The sequence below is a fragment of the Gasterosteus aculeatus genome, chromosome X, assembly GCF_964276395.1.
Source record: "Gasterosteus aculeatus chromosome X, fGasAcu3.hap1.1, whole genome shotgun sequence".
NCBI lineage: Eukaryota > Metazoa > Chordata > Actinopteri > Perciformes > Gasterosteidae > Gasterosteus > Gasterosteus aculeatus.
The window spans coordinates 13,068,848-13,092,053 of NC_135698.1; the positions used below are offsets into that span (position 1 = coordinate 13,068,848).

The window sequence follows — 23,206 nt, forward strand, 5'->3', positions numbered from 1 at the left end:
CGTGTGCGTGCGTGCGTGCGTGTACGTGTGTTACGCGCGCGCCGGCCCCGCCCACAGCCTCGCTCCTCCGTGACGTAGCAGGCACTATGTCGCCAATAAGTCCTCAGTTGTAGCAATGGCAGCGTTGAGGCAGGAGCATCGCTATGGGCTCTCCTGTGGCCAGATCAACAAAAACAACCCGAATCAAACTCTTTTTCACGTCAAGCTCACGGACACTGCCATCCGGACCCTGGAAGCCTACCAGAACCTCAAGGTAGGAACACGTTATCGTGTTGAACTTTGGAGCTTGTGTGGGTTTTTTTCTTCTTTTTTTTTCAGCTGTATTTTCATTTTCTTGAATCGCCTCACAACTCAGTGAACTGTAAAATCCCGATTTGGAAAGAAAAAAGCTTTTTTATCTTCCCTTTTTGATTTAAAAAAAAAAAAGTAAAGTTTAAATAAGGCAGATCACGTCGACAGAAGCGTTGGTGGTTGATTGAGGATTGGGGGGTTTATACAGCGGATAGAGAAGCTGTATTATTTATGAACGTATATATAAAAAAAATCCATTATGCTTTAATGAATGACTTTGTTAACCCGCCCGCTCTGTAAGACCTGGATAAAATGTGTTTTGGGCGGAAAAGGAGAGGCTCAGGCTATTTTCAATTATGCGTGTCTACTTGTTTTTCCAAGCGTAATCTCCCGAAAAAACAAACGGAATGAAAGTTCCCATATGAGAGATTAACAAGTATTGCCCTGAGCTTTAGCAGCTTGTTGTTTTCATCTGCTTTTCCACACATACATTGCATCTGAAATGCATTGTTTTAGAGCACGGGCGACTACAGATGATCGTCAGTCATTTTCTTTTTTTTCAATAATCAGCTTGTTTTGCTCACGTGAATCAATCAATGAAAAAGCTGTCAAGCTTTTAATCAGACAGTTTTGTCACTGCGACGATTCATTACGTTAGATCAAGATAATTCAAGGTTGGTTTCTCCAAATTGTCCTTTCCAGAGGTTCGATAAATCACTTAAGCCCCACATCATGACTGCAGCTAGAGATCCATATGTGTTTTGTTTCTTCTAGTTTTTATTTGCATTTATAATAAGTGTTGCCACGGGGCAGAAAGGACCTGGATATGAGACGGTAAAGTCCACATCGGGCTCGGTGGCAAAGCTCGACAAGTTGTCGCTGTGCTCTTGTGTATTATTGTTGTTTGTCCTTTACACGCCCTGGGAGCCCGCCCCTCTCCGCAGCTCATTGGTCCGCGAGGCGGAGTGAACTCCGGGGCTCGCGCAGCCTGACAGCTTCCTCCAGGCACGAGAGGGGCTGCTGCAAAACTTTTTCCCAAGTGAAAGACCACCGCACAAAATATTGTTGTGGCCTGCCGGACCCCCCACTGAGACTTTGTCCTCAGGAACCTCTCAGACTGAAATACGTTTCTTTATTAGATGGAATTTATTCCTAAAAAGGATTTTATACTTTAAATGAAAGAGCCTTTAAAGCAAAGTAAGGTTGCAACGAACGATGCACTATATTTCTCAGGTTATGGGGGGAATTGTTGGTCAATGAAATTACAGAAAAAAGCGAGAGTCCTACCTTCATAAAAGTCAAATAGATTGATTGGCTTTAATATTACAAGTCAGAACCAGTAAAACTTCTACCCTTTGCTAAAAAATGACTTTAATAATCAAGAGATTATCAAGCAGTTGATTAATTTTCTATTAATCCTGTGATTTCTTAACCTCTACTACTATCTAATGAGACAGTCTTACAGTTATTGAAAGGGTTGGCATTCTGCACAACCTTTGGGTTACCAGGTTGTAAAATATCCCATGTTTCAATTTTAGTCAACAGCATTAAAATTCCATACTGTTAAAGAATTTTAACACGTATTACTCCTTAATAAGTCTTGTCAGATATGAATAAGATGTATAAAGGGTACAACCTGAAAACCCCCAAATTGACATTCTTTTAATTCTACATTCTATTAATGCACATTACTAATACATCATCTATAACTGATATCTATAAATCTGTTACACAACCCTTATAAAAGGGCCTTTAATAAAAAATGGTAACAATTAATTGTCATATTTTTTCAGCTCCACATCACTCAAAAATATTCCAAAATTGTTGGAATATTTTTGGTTGACATAAAAAGCAGGCTTCTTACTTGTGATAAACCCCATGAGTGTGTTGCTGATATATATTACTCCATTCAATATTCAAACCATGGAACGATGAAGAAAATCCGAACAGTTTTCTTCGATGGGGAAGACATTTCCCCAAACAATTAATAATAAATCAGGAGCGCTGTCTATCACGTGCACAGCTGTACTTCACAGATAAATGTCTTCATCTATTAACTATGCATCATGTTGCCCTGAAGGCATGCTATATTTTATGATATCAATATTTATTTATCAGTTAGGTAGAAGAACAATGTGGTTTTCTGATGCGTAACACTGTGTTCTTGGTGGCACTACAGTTGTAAACCACAGCACAGGGCTTGTAAAAAGTGCATTCTAATAAATGCATTTATTCAGGGCCCTTTGCTTTCCAATTGGATTGTTTTTAGCTTTTATTGACTTGTTCTTTTAGAGGGAAAATCAGCTGAAACCCACAAACATGCATTGACTGACACAACCTAAGTGGTCTGTATAGGCTATGAAATTATTAGTCGCACACATTCCTCTGAATATTATGGCCAGAAAGCCCACAACTATAGACTAAATGATATTAAAAAAATAATAATACAGCGATTCATCAGGGCGAAACCTGATACGAGCCGGCGATTATGGCAACGTTTTGGCAAGACTTTATCCATCCTATTGAGAGACCCACTGAGCGGAGCTATAGAACAATGGCAATATATTTTTACTCCTAATGTGTGAGCTGTCCATTAGACTAGACATGATTCCTGAATTCGTTACCATTCTCTACTTTCTCTCTCTCTCTCTCTCTTCAGGCATCACTATCAAATCAGCCAGCGATTTGCTTCAAGGGGAGCCAGGGGGTAAGATGTTTTGCATATTCTCCTTAATGCCTGAGAATGTGAACGCTCTAATTGGTTCTGATTTGCTGTGGAGCGTACTTGTGACAGTTCCTTCGCACATCTCATTGCTTTCTTGAGCATTTGATAAGCGCATGAAAGCATCAACGAGGAAGTTGAAAATCCACAAACTGTGATTTATTTGGTTTGATATTGTTGCCTTTTAACGGTTTTCTTCCTTAAAAGAATATGAAACATCCACATCATGACGCACCTGAAGGAAAGGTGTCACAGCTGTACATTGTTGTGTTAAATAGCCTGGACATACAGAGACAAAGTGCACAAAGTACACAAAAATACATGGCACTGAAACCCCGAGGGCATTCCTGCAGTGTCCGTCAAGAAGAGGGATGCCTGCGTCCGGCCAGGTTGTCCGGGCCACTATTACACCCTGACTCTGCCTGCTGGGCGGCTCCGCATTTACCACAAAACATGCCCGTCTAAAAAGAGCCGTCCTAATCCCCGCAAGAGCCGATTGCGTCGACGAAAGTGACATTGCACTGTACACAAACGCCGGCCCTGTGCGCTCACACGGGACCCTGGAAGCCCGAAGACAGGGTACGCTTTACCCCCAGGCTGCCAGCCAGGTTACTGGGTCAGGCCTGCAACTGGGGAGGCTTTGTTCAGGAAAGGGGGAGGAGGTATAAGGGAGTTGGCGAACCCCAGGGAGCCCCCACATCTCTATGCAGACATGAAAGATTTGAAATACGGGAATGATACATGAGCGGTGGAATTTTTTTTTTTGCTTGGCAGGAAGGCTAAATGTGTCCAAAACACAAATAATGTAAGCGTGTAATGAAACATCTGTAAAACGAGCAGCAGATTAACCTGCTTATGAGAGGTTTCCTGTGAAGAAATGTTAAGTGAGTGCAATTTTAAGTGTTCTTTAATCACTGAATAGGATTTGGTGATTATATCACGTTTGGCACATTACATATTCAAATTGCTTTGCGGAATTCGAGCACAAGCTCCCTCCCCCTCTGACAATGGTCCCCGAGCTGGACGATTGGGCATTAATGAGGTAGCTGCAACCATCGGTAGTGGGGGAGGCCGGATTAAGCCGTTAGTGGGGGGAGGTTGTTGGTGAACATGGCAGTCTGGCACAAAACGGAACAAGGAGATAACCAGTTTGTGTGTGTGTGTCTCCATTTTGGAGGCGTACGGCGCCACAGATGCAGCCAGTCGACGTGGCTAGTTTTTCTCCCCCAAAAGCAGGCAAGCAAGCACGGGCGTCGGGAGGTCACGCGTGCCGGCGGGGAGGGGTTCGTATCAGTCGCCAGCCATAGAGCTCCATCACAGAAGCCACGACTGCCCCTCTCTGATCTTTGTCCTCGCTCACGACACATTTCCTGTCAGCGGGACACTTTCAGGGCTGCAAGAAAAAACAAAAACGAAGGAATTTTTGAGATCACTGTACTGGCACCTCTCCAGGGCTCAGCGGTATCAGGGGCCAGGGCTCCTATCGAGAAAGAGCACGCGGAGGCTTTTTTTCGGCTGCCTTTCACTCCGACCCTGTGATATTTAGCCCCGACTGTTGTAAATTCTCCGCCGAGCTGGTTATCGTATGATGAAAGACACAAGCTCACAGAAGCTTCTAAAGCATGTGCAAGTCAAGTTTAAAAACTACAATCTAAGAAATTCTGCTTTTGAATTTTTTACAGGCATAAAGAGATTCAAAACTGAAACCTATTGCAGGAAAGTCAACCGAATAGGGGTGATCAATAACTAGCGATTGGCGAAGTGAAATATATATTATTAAAAGTGTGTCAAAGAATTTCCCCTCGTAGTGCTAATTTTCTCTTAGTACTTGCAACACTAAGAAATCACGTTGATTTTAGTTATGTATCACATACAGATGTTCTATCCAATGCCATAGTTTTATATTCAAACATCTGCATGGGCTAGTGAGCATCTTACCTGTTACACTGCAAAGTTGTGCCTTTGAGTTACTCACTATTCCTCCGTGCCACTGAACATAACTTTTCAGGAAACATTTATTGCCATAATATGTCAGACATACAAGGCATTTGACTTGGCGGTTGGTGCGTAACAGCAGACAGTACGACAATGGACGACAAGACATTTTATAGGAGCAATGCTGTTGGGGTAAACATGAATATTACATTTTGCTGTGCTGTGTCAGGTGTGAAAGCCGTTTAATTTCCTCCTCAGTCCATAAATGTTGAACTGCAGTTGCCAGCGCAATTGTTTTTGTTTTATGGCCCTGTCCGTATTAATGCGCGCAGCTGTCGCGTGAAGGTGTCGGGACGAGGGGAAGAGTAGAGGTGCTCTTAAAGATATTCTCATGGTGACCGTGTGTGTGTGTGTGTGTGAAGGCTGAGCTTCCCCTGGGCCACCTCCCGTCGGCCTTCTTGATTATTTTGCCATTTCACCCCATGTCTTGGCTGAATCCTTGCGAGACTTCAGGGCCTCTATCTCACACACGGCTGCTCCGACTCTACCCCCCGCCACCTCGCCGCTTTGCTTCGCCTCCCGCTCGCTCTGCAAATAAGCTTTTGCAATGTGCGTGTGTGTGTGTATATGTGTGGGTGCGTGCATGCATGCACACACCTTTTTTTTCTTCTCATTTTTCTCTTTCCTGGAAGCTAATTAGAATAACAATAACAGGAATGTGGTTCGAGAGCCGTCTTCTCCCAGTGGCATAGCAGTGAGAGGAAGAGTTGTCCCACGTGTTTCTGAAAGGGCACACGCCGCTCTATTCATCCAGATGTGTTAAACGAGGCAAAAGTCTCTGTGTTCTCTGCTCGTCTGAGGCAGAGTTTGTTTATGCAGAGCGATTTGGCTTTTCAGATTGTATAGTGTATTTTAGGAGCAAACCTCATGAGATCCTTTAGTTGAAGAGGAATTTTCTTTACTTAGCCCCTCTGTCATTATTGTGCTCTTCTGCTTTTCAGAGGATGCCAATGTGATGGTGGAAGGTTTGAGTGGAGTATTTTATAGTTTAAGATTGGAAATAAATGGCACAAATAAATGTGTGATGAAAAACACTAACTGCAAAAGGAAAAAAAACACGCAGTTGTGTGTTGTTGTTGTGGCTTTGTGTTGCTTGTTTACATTCCGTGCTAATCCGGAAACATTAAGACGAAAGAGGGAACCGTCAGCTGGGGAAACAGGAAAAGGCATTGAGAAAAAAATCAAAATAGCAACTGCTTTTGGTTGGATTGGTCATCAGGTAATGGGCTTGTTAGTCAACTCAGCCAGGAAAGGCTTGAAAGATCCCATTTGAACAAACCCTCGAATATTACCATTGACATAAATTGCGAGCCAGTGACGGGAAAAAGGAAACGAGACGCTGTTTCACGAGGAAATGCAACTGTGCTCATTCACCCCAGAGGCTATTTGGGTATTTGCATCAGGGTCAAAATCTGAGGAATGACTAAATATAATGCTAATTATGCTTTGTGGAATGGATGGCAGTTTGATTCTCATTTACTAAAAATATCTTGTTGATGTGGAGACGGACTGTGTGGCAGAGTGCGGTAAAGCATTTAGCTGCAGTCAGTTTCCTCGGTAGCTTTATACTATTCACAAAATTGTATACATCTTTCAAGGGAACTATAGGCCCCATTTTGACATCTAAATAAGTTCAAACAAGAAAGAGGAAGTTCAAACTAACCTCTTCGAGGTAAGACCTCATACAACGATTTCTTTGTTTATTCTGTATTTCTAAATTTTTCCCAAGGGACGGGGACACTTTTAACCTCAAAGCCAACCCCCTGACACATGGATTGTCTGTCTTTTCTTACACCTGTATCTTACTGGCATTTGAGCACAATGAGGGCACTATTTGAGCCAGCTTTTTGCCTCCTCATTTTACACATCACACATCCTATGAATGTTTGGATGTGTTTCCCTGCACGTTGATCAGGTTTGGACATACATTCCAAGACACAATCTGCAAACTGTAGAAGCGTTACAGATTGCCTTGCGTGAAGAGAAAAGTCCAGTAACGGGAGTTTAGCGCAGTGCTGCAGGTGGTTTGTGGGATTTCTGCTGCAAAACAGGCAAGTTATCATGAAGGGAAACACAATAACATTACGAGCATCAGCGTATCCGAGGTCTATTAACTAGCGTGTAATGGGAATATTTCCTAACCGCCATCATCTAATGACAATTAGGCAAGCTTAGGATCAGGCTTTTATTTATATTGCAAATACAGCAAACAGTGGCCTAACATTTAAAAAAAAAAAAAACCTCCATCCCTAAAGAGGAAGGCACCTACCGTTAGGAGGGATGGGCCATCGGGGGGAGGGGAGACGGTGTGTGTTTGTTAAGGTTGACAGATTAGCCCCAGCCTCTTGGAAAAAGACTGATTCTGCTTGGCATAACAGGCGGTACCTTGGGGGATGCTCGTCAGTTGCCCATCCCCACGCAAACCCCCCCCCCCCCCCCCCCCCCCTCCTCCTCTCCACCCCTTTGCTTTCCTGTCTCTACCAACCCCCCTCAATAAATAGATCCTCAAGCACAGGAAGCACATCCAACCAAAGGCTCACTTGGAAGCTCGATGCAGACGGGAAGTGGGGTCGTCACTCGTTCTGTTTGTTTTAAACAAAGGAGTCACGGGGGAGTTGTTGATCACACTGTAGATAGATTGGGGACAGTGAATTGGCATAAATAATGTGACCCCCCCTGTGTTTTTTCTGAGACACGGCACTGACTTGTCTGACACTGTAACGTGGCTGATGGTTGTTTTCATTATGGAGTCCGTCATGTGATGTTTGATCGCAACTTTGCACCAGCATTCAATGTAAATAAAGCGAAACACTTGCTGACGCCGGGATCCATCCCCCTCTTCTCCGTTGAGTTGCTCATCACATTCCTAAAGGAAAGGACTTTTCAGGGCCGTCCCTCATGCATTGGTTCTGCTGGGAGTCACTGCCACCCCCCCCTCCCTTCCTCCATTAAAACTCAACCCCCCCCCCCTCCCCCCCCCAATCCCTCCTGTTACCCTCCAACAACACACACAGCCACACGTCCCCGCTGTTCATGAATAATCCAGGCGGCCCGGCAGGCCGCTGCACTCAGCTTTGTGGGGGAAGAAGCTAGAACAAAAGACGGGCAGCTCAGAGAGCAGCTACGGCTGAGTAGACTCCGATGAGAAGACAATGGTAACTAGTGTCAGTACAGACAGGGGCAGGGGGGGGCAAAGGCTTCGGAGTAAATCACATACCCAGGCGCCTGCTCCCATCTGAGCGTCGCCACGGCCAAATACCGAAAGCTGGAGAACCTCGCGCTTCCGTCCGGAGAGCTAATGAAGATATTCCGTCCTCTCGTGTTCCCCTGCAGATGTTTGGGCTGGAGCGAACAGTAGATCTCTTTTTAAGTGAAGCGCTTTCCTTCCGCACCACACAGCCTTTGTTTTAACCCTCATCAAAAGACGAGCAGGTTAAACTTCTACGCGGACGTCACCGATGGTGTCCTTTGTCCTCGTTGAACTGCTGACCCCCCCTGCCAAGGCTTTCTGTTCCAGTCCAGTTCACACCTTACAACAGCCTGGAAGTATTTGACGTCTCCCAACACACGGGGCCCCGGAGCAGCAGATGTGGCTGTGCTGAGGCCACAGAGGCAGTTATTGTACGGGCTCTGCCTCCCCGCGGGGGGGCCACACTGAGGAAGTGTTAAGGATTGTCGTTTCTGATGCCATTAGGTCGCTTTTACTGTAACTGTCCCATGGCTAAACTTCACGCACAAACGTGGGAACAGGCGGCGTTGCGGCGCATGGGTCTCTGTTATACCTTTCATTCTCTAATGACAATAATACCTCATTAAGCTTTTCTCATATTCATTAATTGTAAGAATATAGGATTCACACTGTCTTAATTATAAAATGGAGCATAAGCAATTTAATGAATTATTTCACTGGATCAGAGCTAGACAAATAACCCAGATTTTATCATTATTTCTATAATAATTCAAAACTAGAGTCGACATTTTTTTTATATTAATGAAAATGTCTAAAACAACTATACTCATGTAATTATTTAAAGGACATTTAAAGGAATACAACTTAGTAAAAGTGACTGTTTTTGGACTCTGCTTTATCACATTAAGACATTATTAACTGTATAATTTGTACTCTACTTATGTGCCATTGAATAAATATATTGATTTGGCTTTAAATAAGCACGTAAGCATAACACTTCAAATGCACTTACTTATAGAAATACATGCAGCTTGAGTTATTTGTGTGTTGGATGGATGTGTTTACACAACCCACCAGTCCTTTAACTGACCATACTTATTGTGACTAATATTTAAACTTTGGATTGCAATTTCAGTGTTTTTGCTTTTATTTCTGTTTGTTTATTAGCTTGTTTTATTTATAATTGTAGATGGGGGATTTCACAAAGTTTGACTCGCGGCCTCAGGGGATCAGATGATGGATCCCCTGAGGATCCATCATCTGATCCCGATTGAGGTGTGACTATGACTCGGCGTCTCTATGTAAATCTACACCGACTACTTGACTGACAGCAGCGTCAGGATCCCAAACCTGTGGGCACAAGTGGTGTCACTGAAACACATAAAAACTCCGTTATCAGGCTAAGTGGCGTGATGATAACACAGGCCAATTTGCATGGTTTGGCTATGATGGTAACTGTATTCTGGGTCACAACCTTGTGTCGTTTAGAGACTACAGCAAAGTTGTTTCCTCTGGTCGTCGTTGACTGACCAGGTAATGTGATCATGATCATTATGTTTCCTGAAGTAATGATTATCAAGTCAAGGTGTCTCCACCCATGATGAACACACCCTTATATAACGATTTAAAATGCACTACTACAGATGGAGAAAGTCTAAAAATGACATAAGATAATAAAACACTTTGGGTTCAGACCACTAAAGCAAAACGAATGAAGCTTTAGAAAGAAAAAAATGCTGTCTTCCGCTCGCATATTAAAACTTCAACACTGAGATAAAGCCGGGACCAAGTAAGCAGTAAAACGCACCGTGGCTAAATGTAATACCCTCTGGTGTTTGTACTTTGGGCTGGTTTGACCAGCAGCCTGACTGATGCTGAATTGCTGATATCAATATTTCTATAATGTTTAAAAGAGACACTTTCTTCATCACCTAAAACATAATTTTTGGCCTTTCTACACAAACAAGCCTCTTTTGTTATTGGCCAACACCCATACCAGAATATATGGAATTTAGTTTAAATGTAGGTATTGTGGAGACCGATTAGCATGTGCCAGAAAACTTGCTATATAACTGGCAGTGCTGACTCCATTAGATGACTTAATTATCATTCTCTCGCTACTATTACACAATTGTTTAGTGTCCAATGTCGAGTCAAACTTGTCTGTGATTGGTTTAACATTTTTACTGGGATGTTTACATTAAGACAGGTAATCATTTGAGACACTTATGTTTCTGTACAGTAATAAACTAGATAGCTATCCATTTCCTTGTTTCCAGTCTTTGTGCCAAATGAAGCTAATTAGAATTATATTTACCGTAAACACATGTAATGAGAGTACCAATCCTCTAAACAAGCTCAACAGAAAGCGAATGAGCGATTTGTTTTTGTCTGTGAACCTGACGTTGGACTGACAGGCTCTCCTATCGGAGTCAGAAACTGGAAACTAATGGGTTAAATGACATATGGTTATGAAGCTCGGGACGGAAGCTGTGAATAAAACGGGGTCGACCTCTGAACAGTCTGACCTGAGTGACATCGATTAGAATTAGAATGTGAAGTGTGCGCGGTGGCATGGACGGGGGGGGCAAAACTAATGCATGACTGGAGGGGGTTCATACTGCTGCCATCGACTGAAAGGGGAGGTGGTGGCACTATTTTGATGCTAAATGTTTACACGTTTGCTCCCATCTCATCTTGGGCTGTAGCTTTTGTTTTCGCAGGATCTCATTTTAAAATCAAAATCAGCTGCAGTTCTGCGTCAATAACGTGAATGGCTTGTTGCTTCGAAATTGTGGTTAAAGTTCCTACTACTTTGCTTTGAGTAATGGGTCCTGAAGACACGGCCCGTCCCCGCTCACTTTGATGCTTATTTTTGGGGTTGATCGTACTTAATTAGCGTAAAAACCCAAAGCAGACGTGTACGCGGGGACTCTGCTTTACCACTTTGCGAGAACGGTCGGACATAAATAGGTCAGAATTAATGGTCAGCTGTGTGTCTCAAGTGTTCATGGTCTTGTGGGCTTCTTTGCGTTTTTGTGTTGACACGGGTGGGCTTGTGCGCATGAAGGAAAGCTGGAGGCTGATGGGGGTGGGGTGAATGGCATGCATTTGGGTTTGTAGAGGAGAGGAGGAGGGGTGCCGAGGCGAGGGGCTGTTTGTTGGCCTACGTGCTGCAAAAAAAAAAAAAAAAAAACTGCTTATGGCTTTGCTGCATGACCGGGCATTAGTGACAGCTATAGTCCTGCCTGCCACATCTGCCGGGGACACTGTGCTCTCAGCAAGTCAGTTTATAATCAATCACTTATGACTGATGACTAAAGCGGCAGCTTCAAGTCCATCTGACTTGTTCTTTGAGACCTGCGGTTGGAGAAGGTCCTGCGTGGTGGGGGCTATTGCAGCCACCTCACATTAAGGGGCCATGTATTCACGCTTGTACAGAACGGATGACCATCACGGGGTTCCTCTTGTATCTGGGACAGAACACTATCAGCAAAAGTACTAAGCTGTATCTTTTTTTTTCAGAATGGAACACAGCTGCAGGCATCGTTGAAAAGAGCCCCTGCTAAATGAGTTTTAAGGGACAAATTACTTGTTGGTTAATGACTTTCTATGTTGAACTGTCTTTTTGGTGGAAATAGGTTTTTGGGTCATTTTATGTAAGAGGTCCTTGACGGGGATAGACTTCACCCAGCTGGCTTGTTTGTTGCTAGGGAGCGGTGGACAGTCTGTGACAGAGGAGGTTAACGTCTCAGTGGAAAAGCTGTCTGCTATACCATTGTTATGTTTTGCCTTTCAGACGGGCTCCCCCCACCACTGGCTACAGGTCATCATCGCTGACCTGGGAGGTACAATGTAGACGCTGCGATTGGCCCAAGCGGAAGATTATTTAGGTCACATTTTTCTGTGGTGAAAAAACAAAACAAACCAAAACAAAAGACAGTGAGTCGGGGCTCTAATCAGTTTCAATAAAAGCAGCTGCTTTGTTGATGTGCTTTCCCCCACTTTGAGATTACATTGAATCCGATCCGGTTACATCTGGGAAAAATAAAACATTACACAACACACCACTCAAATTAGCAGTGTGAGTGGATACTGTACTCTGACGCATGTGAGGTCAGTCATCGCTGAAGGCTGGTGGGTCGCAGGAGATTTGATTCAATTTGCTAAATCAATTTGCAGAATTTATAAGACTATAATTCATTCTTTTTTTTCACTGATGAAAGGAAACTTTGCCTAAATGTATTGACAGTATTTAGTCTTGTTTATTAAGTATTCATGATGTGTCTAACATAATAAAACATGGTTGTGATTTATGAAAAGTATATTGGACAACGTAGATCATTTAAAAATGAAGTCATTTCAGTGGAGTTAAGATGTTCAACAATGAATTGCCATTTTTCTAAAGTAGGTCTGTAAGGAATAAATCGTATGTAAAATACTGTGCTGGAAAACACTAAAGCTTTGAAGGAAAAAATGACCACAACAGGCAACCTTGTAAACCGATATTCCGACTTTTTGACTTTTTATTGAAAGATACTTCACTGGTCCTAAAGAAAATGTTCTGTCTGTATTTCTCCCGACAGTACGTTAAGATCCCGGCGCCGACACCCGAGTCTCCTGACGAATTCAGAGTCTTCTCATTCTACCTTTCCAGCGACAGCAAAGACAAACCTAAGTCCAGCTTCGACTGCGTTCACCAGTACGTCTCTGGGTAAGCTGCACCCGTAACTCTTCCCACAGTCCACCACAAATGTGATTCTGTAGTAAAGTTGGTGTCGGACTATACAGCCGCAGGGCCTCACCAGACAGTGGCTTCTCTCTTCAGTGCAACAATAGACAGTGAGACTGTCCGGCTGTATTCAAACAAGACCACAATAACGCCAAAAGGCGCCATGTTGCAACTGACCGCAGAGGTTTGACCAGTAATAATTGAGAACAGAGAGGTGGTGACCGTGGCTGCAGTGTCGAAGGATCAAAGGACAGATGTGAGCCTTTCTAGAGGATTTATAGCACGGGACTGGACTTTACAAGCCAGGCGCAAGTCACATAACCGGTTGTGTTTATCACAAACCATTTGACTGTTTTGTATGACAGCAAGAATCTCCGCTGCTTGTGTTTGGCAGCTGGCCCGTTTAATTGAGCTGAGCCAGCTCTCTGAGCCTTTCTATCTTCTCCTTTCTCCTACCCACAGGGAGGGCAGGGATCACCTGGAGGGCCAGGGCAGCATTCAGGATAAGATCACAGTCTGTGCCACCGACGACTCCTACCAGGCGACCCGGGAGCGCATGTCTCAGGTGGAGAAGGACATTTGGAGCCGCTCGGCAATCGAGATAAAGCCGGGACCAAGTAAGCCTTTGCTTAACAGCCGTATCTACGTTGTGGTGCGTCTTCTGGCCTCCGTGTCTACGTATCAGCCTTCAAGCGTGTAGGGATCAAGGAAAGATAACCGGAGAGTTCCCATGTTCCCAGAAAGCTTCTAAAGCATTGCTCCTCCACATTTTATCCTGTTGATAATTGCCATATGGTGTGGAAGTTATCACATAATTGATCAAAGCGCTGCGTTGCAATTATTCATGCGAGAGGGACGTCTCTCTGTCTTGTAATTTTCCTTTCATTTTGACCAGATTGCTCAGGCGCTGTGCCAGCTTGCCTGCTAGCACCATTAATGTGATTGAGTTTGCCAGAAGTATGCGCTAACAAGTCTCATGCTGAGGAAGTTTTCCCTAACATTTAATTACACTGACTGGAATTTGATTGATTTTTAGTTGATGAACTACTTCAGAATATCTAAAGAGACCATGTTTAACCTGGAACTATTTGGCTTTAGATTGAGATTTTGCACTGCTGTCATCTTCTCTGAACCTTGGTCTTTATATTTATTTTCAATTAAAGTGACCATGCTGAAACATTAAAAATGATCTGATGCTTCATGACATTTAGATGTCCGGTGCGGATTCAAATGCTTGTGTGGATCATATTTTATGCATGATAACATGTTGTGAAGACCAATGCTACTAATTGCTGCTGGAGCCGGGTCCTATTATTATTATTATTATTAAGCCACTCTTTTGCTGCCTCTGAGGCTCTTGCAAAATAATCTTAATCTGGCAAATACATGCACTTAATGCAGCTGTAAGAAAAGACCCGGTTAAAAATATGCAGTTGCAGGCCTCCCATTTTACTTGAACGTGTCATTTCTGTTCTCTTGGACGCCAGAGAGAGAAACAGACGGGTCGTGATCCCAGTTTCTTAAGCCGTAGACAGTAGACAGTTGTTATGTGGTGACTGAGTGTCTTTTTATGGTGCAGTAATGCTATACTCATAAGGGGGGAAAAATCCATACACTAAGTCACAATTACAGGTTTGAGAGTAGAAGAATTTCCACAAACTATATAAGAATGTATGATTTAAAGTTCAGTCTCAAGAGGGAAAAGAATTTCATTGAGAGGGGAAGACTTCCCAAGCTGCTTCTAACGATCTACACCAGTTGAAGTTGCAGCTTATTTGAAATGTGACAGTACGGGTTATTTCAGTGCAGCAGGGATAGCTGCATGCCATGACCCGGTTCAAGGTAGATGTATAAACAAACTCCTGCAAGACTTTTGCAAAGTACTGTATATTTAAAGTGACTTTGTTTGAATTTTACAAGGAACACTGACCATTGCTAAAAATACATTCTAGTGCAATGTTTAAAACACCTTGTGTGAGACCTACCATGCTCTCCCGTGAACACACTGTTTTACACTACTTGACCTATATCAACCTCCAAAGTATGGCTTAAGGTTGTAACGAGATTACGATCTGTAGATGTCTATAAGCACCGCCTGGACAGGTCCAACTGCATTAGTGCTGCAAAAGGGAAGAAAGGGCCTCTGTGTTAGTTGCTCCAGTTTCCGCACTCTTTCTGTTTACTCTGCAGTCGGCCAACTCTACGGTTGACCCCTTTTCACTGTTCTCCACTCACAACAACACTTCACAGAAGTGCTCGAGGTATTTTCCTTAAGCGTTTTCAAATGGGGATGAAAGTGTTGCTTGTCCGTAAAGGAGATGGCATGACAGCAGGGCGATACAACATTGTGTGCAGGCGTCTCTTTTAAGAGCTGGGTGTGATTTGTATTACTGGCTTGATGACTGGATTAGGAATGATATGTTTGCTATGTTGTTACAGGATACTGTGAACCTGTTTGAATCCTGTTGTCAGATTAGTTTTGATCTCTTCCGGTCTTCTCTAGTTTTCTGCTATTGTGGCAACAGTACGGCCATTCAAAACTGCTTTAAGTTATTGCACTGACAACTTTTTTGATTCAAAACCTTGCTGGTGTCTTCCAAAAATCAACTGCTGAAACTCTGCCATGTGTCCCTTTGTTTTGGTCTTAGGTAAGTGCGTGAAGGTCCAGAGGAAGCAGGGTCTGGTATCAGGCTCAGAGAGCAACAACAAGCACTCCCCAAGCAATAAAAGGAACCTGGTTCCCAGCCCTGTGGCACACCGGCCCTTGAGAGATCGCATCATTCATCTCTTGGCCTTAAAGCCCTACAGGAAACCTGAGCTGCTACTGTGGTTGGAGAGGGAGCGATCCAGTCCAAAGGACAAGGCTGACCTGACCTCTCTACTGGATGAGGTGAGACATCAGCCACATCGCCACGACAACTCATTCGATACTTGGGGAAATATACTGAGGTACCGAAATATGGAGGGCTTTTAGTATACGTTGATATCAGGTGAAGGATTGTAACTACCAACGTAAGTCAGTCCCTAAATTGCTAATTCTACTAATGACCAGACCACCGCTGTGCAGCTATTAAAAGGTGAGGCCTATTTCAGGCCTATTTCCTGTGTTTAAAATATCTGAGTGTCTCGCTGCAGTCATCAAGTGCAAACTGTGCCACCCCTGGTATCAGTAATTAGGACTTGGCTTTAATTCTCTTTGAAGGAAAAGATTGTGTTTTGATAGTGAGGGGTAGGGTGACTCCAGCTGGGCTCTAATTTCAGAATTGAAAGTGGTGGGTTGGTCTTGATTTGTATCAATAAGGAATAAGAAAGGTGGGGTTTAAGTGTTTACCGCCGAACAATACAGGCCCACTTGGTTATTTAAAGGTAAGGTGGAGGTTATCACAGGTTAATAGGTTGAGGTGTGTTCTCTTTTTGTGTATTAAGATAGGGAACTGTTTGTTTTTCAGGTGGGTAAACTAAACCCTAAAGACCAAAGCTACTCCCTCAAGGATGAGCTCTACAGAAACGTCCAGAGAGAATGGCCTGGATATCTGGAGGAGGAGAAGCAACTCATCCACAGGCTCCTGCTCAGGTGGGTTTTCGGTTGGCCGCGATGCACCGCTTTGCTTCACGGAGAGAGTTGGAATTACTTTTTTTAACAAATAGTTCAACGTTCTTGGAAGTTGATCCAGCTAGATGAGACGGTTGAGTTTCCTGGCTACGCCAAAAATATAGCACGGCTTACAGTGTGTGTTTAAGACCTTTCAGCACCTCTATGGCCAACGAATTAACACATTATTTCTGCTTTGTGTAATCCATACTCACACGGATGTTTAGAGATGCTGAGAGCTGTGCATCTTTTCATCCGACTTTGTTGAAATCACTACTGGAAGTTTCATTTCTTTAGAGAACCATTCGGGCAAGGCACTAAACAATGGATGCATTTTGAAAGTGCTGGCGTTAATACAGAAAGGCTGCTTAATTAATGTTGAGGTCTGCATTGATCATGTTGAAAGGGGGAGCTTCTAAATCGCTCCTTCTCTGCCCTGATGAATCACTTAATGGACACATCAAAGCAGAGGGAAATATTTCCTGAACCAAATTGCCAAATGGCATTAGAATGGAAGGTTCAGAGCAGCAAGGCAGAGCTTTTCAGGGTAATTTTCATCCCCTTGTACATTTCCTCTGCCTGCCAGTGAACATCAGCAGGCCATGTGCTTCATGAGCGTTTTGGAAAAAGCTCAAATCCTTTTGGCTGATTGCACAACCCCCTCTTTTCTCCACCACTGCTAAGCTAAAAAAAAGCTTACAATTGTAGTCTCTAAATTGTTTTCCAAGTGTGATAGAACTGTGCCACCCTGTAAATAGAATAAACTCCAGATTTATTTGCTGTAGTTTATTGATTTGTTGCAGTAGATTCTTCAGACGTTCTCACGTGTTTCATTTCACTGAGAGTAATGTCTAATTGTTTCCAAGTCCTCTTTCACTGGCGATGATTAAGGTCGCATGAATCCATTTTGGGGTGTGACTTGTAGCAGCGTCTGTTTGAGGAAGGAGCTGTAGGAAGCAGATTACCAGGGAGGAGGGTTTGGTCCTACAGAGGTTAAATCTGCTGCTATTGTTCTGCTCGTTGGATGTGTTTGGTATTGGCGCTTACCTCCTGTAGAGTTTATCATCGGAGACAAAACTATACAGGCTAACCTTCCAAAAACCTTTTCATACAATTTAAAAGATCATTTATTTTATGTCTTTGATGTCAAACTGTGGAGAAGCTGCCCCCTGCTGTCTTCTCTCTGGCAAGCCATGTCATAATACATGATGGATGGTCATCTACTCGTGAATCTGTAACCTACATGCTGCCCTTTGACCTTTAGCTTCACTGGCCTCAGTCACTGTCCAGCTAAAGGTGCCGTGTTTGTCTTGTCTCTACAGGAAACTTCAGCCACTCAACAACTGCCAGTTGAAGAGTCCCCAGTCCAACCATTCACTCCCCAAAGACTCTCCTTCACATCTCAGTCCTGCCAAGAGTCTCTCCGTGGTAATTATTCACCTTGAGTGAATTATATTCTTCTACTTTCTCTTACTTATGTGACTGAAAAAGGATCTCTTCCTCTTTTGCAGATACTGACAAACTGCAATATTTTTGTGAAGTTATCATAGTAAATGACGAGATAATGTGGGGAAATTGCTTATTGTGAGCGTGAGAGGATCGATACCACTGTCATGTGTCTCATGCGAAGTGAAAACCAGCTCAACGTGCAATATGACACATTGTTTCTTGACGGGGCTCAGTCTATACTGAGTCAATCTTCTCACCCAACTTGCTTTAAAATCTCTTCATGTACACAATACAGGTTCTCAGGAGCAGATCTAATCCGTTACTGTGTTCTCCTTTTTCCGATGTAGAAACGTCCGTTGCCCTCAGATTCATCCAACTGTCACACCCCCAAAAAACAAAGACTATTAGACCAGTGTTTGCCTCTGTGTTCGCCGTCTCATGCCGAGTACGCCACCATCGGCGCTCGTAGTTCCTCGACCCACGGAAACTCCAGAGCACAGATCAAACTGGAGTTCGACAAAACCAGCAATCATCTCCAGGGGAGTCCAAACGGTCTGTACTCGCCGCACAAACTCGGCGGGTCATCTACCGTTCCCAAACTGGAGAGGGCAGAGCCAGTTCCCACTGCAACCAGCCCCGAGCCCCCACACACTGACGCGTCCATCTGCACCGATCAACAACCCACCAACGGCCAACATAAGAAGAAGAGGTCCAAAAAGCACAAGGACAAAGAACGGGAGCGCCTAAAACCGGACTGGATTGAGAAAAGCCCGGACCTGAAGCAGAACCGAGAAAATCTTAAAGGTGAATGACCTTGAAACCATTAAGCTGTGTGTGTAAAGGTTTTGTCACACTGCATGTTTTGTATTCGGCTGCCATGGGTCTGTTTCTCGTTATTCTTTACTTAAGCAAACAAAAAAAAAAGTCATGGTTGCAGCTGGAGACCCATTGATTTACATTTCAAAACGCAGCGAGTGCCTCTTGTCGGCTCTGCAGTCTCTGCTCCAGTCTGTTGATGATTGACCGGCAAACAGCTGGGTGACCTACGCTCGAGCGAGTCAGCAGGCGGCGTCGCCTCCCACTCCGCGGCTGCAGACGTCAGCGCTCGCCTTGGATCTGATCTCTTATCAGAGAGTGATAAATGATTCCGTCGGCCTTGATATGATGGCTACATCATCGCATTTGCATTGGCAGATTTCCCAAACCGCTTTTCCTTCAATGTCTGCGTGGTTTCTTTTTCTATTAACAGACCACGAACGAGAGAAAACACCTGTCAATCGGACCTCGGCAGAGGAACTTCCCGACTATTTAATGTAAGGCGCAAACACAATCTCTGCCCTGCGTTTCATACAAATCCAGAAGGGATTCACGATTCAAGAGTTAAATAAAAATGATTGTCAATGAGTCCTCATAAGTTGTTTATCTGTCACTGAGCGGTTTAGGATTTGGAAGTCTAACCCACTGTTGTTGAGAGGAGAAACCAACTTGTCCCAAAGGGGTTTTGATCAGCTAACATTTGCGTGAATAGAGTCAAGTAAAGCACATGTCTGAACGAGCTGTCACAAAGCTTTGACCTTATGTCTTACATTCTTACATCTGGTCAACACATCGTGGGCTTTTAATCAGTGACGTGTCAGGCCCTTGGCCCCTTCTGCAGTGCCATCTACTGGCAGAAATGACAAAAAACTTCTCATGTTTGTTTTTTGTTTCGTTTCTTCAGAAAATACAGCGCCATAAAAGCACTGGAGCAGCGGCAAGAGTACAAAGACGACTTCTGCGCAGAGTATGATGAATACAGAGCTCTCCATGATCGGATCGGGGCCATCACGGAGATGTTTGTTCAGTTGGGCTCAAAGATCAACACCCTCTCTCCGGGAACACAAGAGTACAAGGTACTGTCTGGACCGGGAGTCTCGGACTGCTGCGTTCCCGATCGAATACCAAACGATGAACTGATCACATACACGGCAAACCTAACGCTACGTTTTTTTTTTTGGTTATCTTTTCAGCTTATGGAGGTCCAAATACTACAAAAGTACCGCAAGTATAAGAAAGTAAGAGTTGTCAAATAAGCATCATCAATATTATGTTCACATACTGACACATTATCATTCTGTTATGAGTGAGATCTCCTACGAATTGATGAGAAAATTGAGCCTTATATAACAATTATGCCACAAAAACACATAAGTAACCCCCTGAATCTCCCAAATATAAAGTAAAGAGAGATTTCTGATGTTATTACAAACATCTAGGGCGCTGACACGCGTTACCAAAAGCTCACTTGCTTTTTTATCTTTTCAGAGGTTTCCTGGTTATCGGGAAGAGAAGAAGCGTTGCGAGTACCTGCATCAGAAACTGTCGCATATCAAAGGCCTGATCACAGATTACGACCAAGCACAGGGACTCTGCTAGTAACCGTCTTCTGCCCCCCGCAGGGGTAACAAGACTGGACCCAAAAGACTCCTAATGGACCCAAAGACTTCCCAGCTTGGTCCTGCGGTCGCTGAGACACTGTTCACTTTACTTCTCTGAGTGTGAATGGGATCGAGGACCGAGGTTCTCCTTCATAAGTGGTTTGCGACCACCGACTCGTGATTAAAAGTTGCCCTTTAACGTTATGGTTTTCAACTACGATCATTGCTGGATTTTCTTCTGCTGTAAAAGTGAAAGCCAAATCTATTTTTCTGAAAGGCACAGCAGATGTGATCCTTCCTGCTCGGTTGCATCTTTATTTGATCCTTTATGTTATCAGAACTAGCAAGAAATGTGTTGATTTATAAAAAAAAAAAAAAAGAGTATTAAATTGATGGTACAATCAATCTTAGGTGGAAACTAATGTTACTTCTAAGTCTTTATATTTAACAAGCAGAGGAATCTGTTCATTTGCTGTTTGCTGACCAAAAGTCAAAACCAATCCTCCAATCACTTAATTGTCCATTTGTAACAGTAAGTGAATGGTATTTCCCTCCAGACCAAATGCTTACACAATGTTATTGGCCATGAAAAAAATCTATTTAAAAAAAGGCACGAAGAGATCCCAAAATTAAGTTTAAAGCAATATATACAAAGTCCTGTGGGCTTCGACCGTAAGGAATTTCAGCATCTAGCTTTCTGTCAACGTCCTATGTCATTTCTAAGGAATGTTGGAATGCCACAAAACCACTCCTCCCAGTACATGAATGCTGGTTTCAAGATGGTGATGTGCACATCCAGTGTTAAATTCACCCACATGTAGCCTATCACAAACTGCCTTTTCTTTATCAACTCCGTCAAGTGTTGTTAACTGGTTGCAGGTCTGTACGTAATCATGCATCATTCACGCTTAGCGACTACAGGCTCTATGAAACATTTGTCCCGAGGAAGGTGCACCGGAAGAACCCCCAAAGCTGTACTTTTATTTCTCCTTATAATTAGCTGTAGCCTTAAGTAGGAAATAGAGATCAAATTGCAGTGTTCTCTGTTCTCTCTCTGACGTTTGCATCAATGTAGCTGCACTCACAACAGTTGTCGTAACGATTGCTTGAAATGAGCGAATGAAGCTAATATTTGCCTTAACATGTATGTCAGACATTTCCAACATTTCTCAGACCTTGTCTGTAAATGTCTCTTAAGTTTGAAGGAATTTCAGTTACTGGATAGTTGTTACTGGCTAGTTGTTGTTTGGTCTATTGTTTGTTGTTTGTTGATCATTTTCTACTTCTGTCAGATAATCATGAACTGGTGAGGAATATGATTTAATGTTTAATCCTGTCAAGCACCAGTATCGGAAGAAATCATTGCACAATAATGTGCTCTTCAAAGAAAATACTCTTGAAAGATAATACTGGGATTATTGTCAAATATTTGGCCGCTTTTTTGCAAGACGTAAATGTACTTTTTTTATTTTACATTCGATTGGTTATTTCTGGTTTGTTTGAAGGATTTGAGACTAGCAACAATTGCTGAGTCTTGGCACATAGGAACAATTTAAGGAAAGACATATTTATTAGCACTGACTATTTCAAATATTAGCACAGATTTTGGCCTTTAAATATCATCAAAGCTAAAAATGCTGGATTCTTAAACCTCCAGTACGACTAGACACGTTTTGCCTGTGAATCTTTTCTCAGGACGACAGGTCGCACTATTTTACAAATCTTTTGTTAATATGCAGTTTGATAAGCTCGGCGAATGTGCCACACAGCTCCACCCAGCTGGAGGAAACGGTCTGATCGGTCGTAATGAATAGAAAGAACAGTGTTCGGTACTAGAACTGGAAATCCATGGTTGGAATTATTTAAAAAAAGAAAAGAGCACACGGCCTGCTCTGATGAATAAAGTCATTCATTCAAAACGGAAAGATACTGAAACGGCGTTTTGATGCTGTTGGGAAGGCAAAATATCAGTCTAATCAGTATGAAGATGATGCTACCATTCATGTTAATATAATGCTTCGGGGAACTAGACTCGCCCCTCGAGCTAATTGTGATGCCGTTTTTTACTGTTGACGGAGCGAACTACTGATGGTGCCTTTTTCATTCAAAGAGCCGCACGTAACTATCATTGGTATTGTGGAAAGAAATCAACATTGGCCAGCAGTATTTACACATCTGTAGTTTCACACTGGTGCCAATTTTTAAAGTGCTTTGTTCGTTTTGTTTTTTTAATTGGATTGATACAAGATGCCTTTAGGATGTACAGTGTATTCACACTTACATTTTAATGCATTTCAGAAATGTGAGGTTTTCTGGGACACAAATTAAACTGCATTTAATGTAAGCTATTTGGATACAAGTGCATCTGGAAGAATGACTAGGATTTTGTTTGCGACCAGGATTTTTTGCATTTTTTTCCAGCCCAGGAAACTTATTTCCACAAATGTAATACTGGTCAATTTTGTTGGATACTGGAAAAATGGAGTTAATGGAAATGTGAAATCAAATATGTTGCCTATTATTAACCCCTGCGATTGATCTACCTAGGAGAACAAATTAGTGTATTTATTGCTTTGTAGCGTTTGTTATGGGATTCATCTTTTCATAGTTCATTCTCTTCAACAAAACTCAAAGTACGGTTAAAGGGAAATGGAATATATTTTTACAATTTTTGATGGATGTTTTATCGATCATCTTCTTGAGAAAAGCTTTCAGAAAAACAGGTGTATTGTCGTCTCCGTCTTAATGAAAAATAAAGCTCTTCTGAATTGAACAGTGTCATGATGCCTCAAGAGGGTAGTGTTGAACTGAACGGTCT

At 43.0% G+C, this 23,206-nt stretch overlaps 1 protein-coding gene across 1 annotated transcript; it reads left to right on the forward strand.

Moving 5' to 3' along the window:
* The first annotated feature begins 43 nt into the window (after positions 1-43).
* Positions 44-23,161, forward strand: LOC120809318 (RNA polymerase II elongation factor ELL). Its single transcript, XM_040163029.2, has 12 exons — positions 44-253; positions 2,951-2,998; positions 12,785-12,912; positions 13,393-13,547; positions 15,579-15,820; positions 16,380-16,504; positions 17,845-17,950; positions 18,319-18,775; positions 19,221-19,284; positions 19,692-19,863; positions 19,981-20,025; positions 20,276-23,161. Exons 1-12 carry the CDS (start codon positions 116-118, stop codon positions 20,384-20,386), a joined length of 1,791 nt encoding a protein of 596 aa, XP_040018963.2. The 5' UTR covers positions 44-115; the 3' UTR covers positions 20,387-23,161.
* Positions 23,162-23,206: the final 45 nt, after the last annotated feature.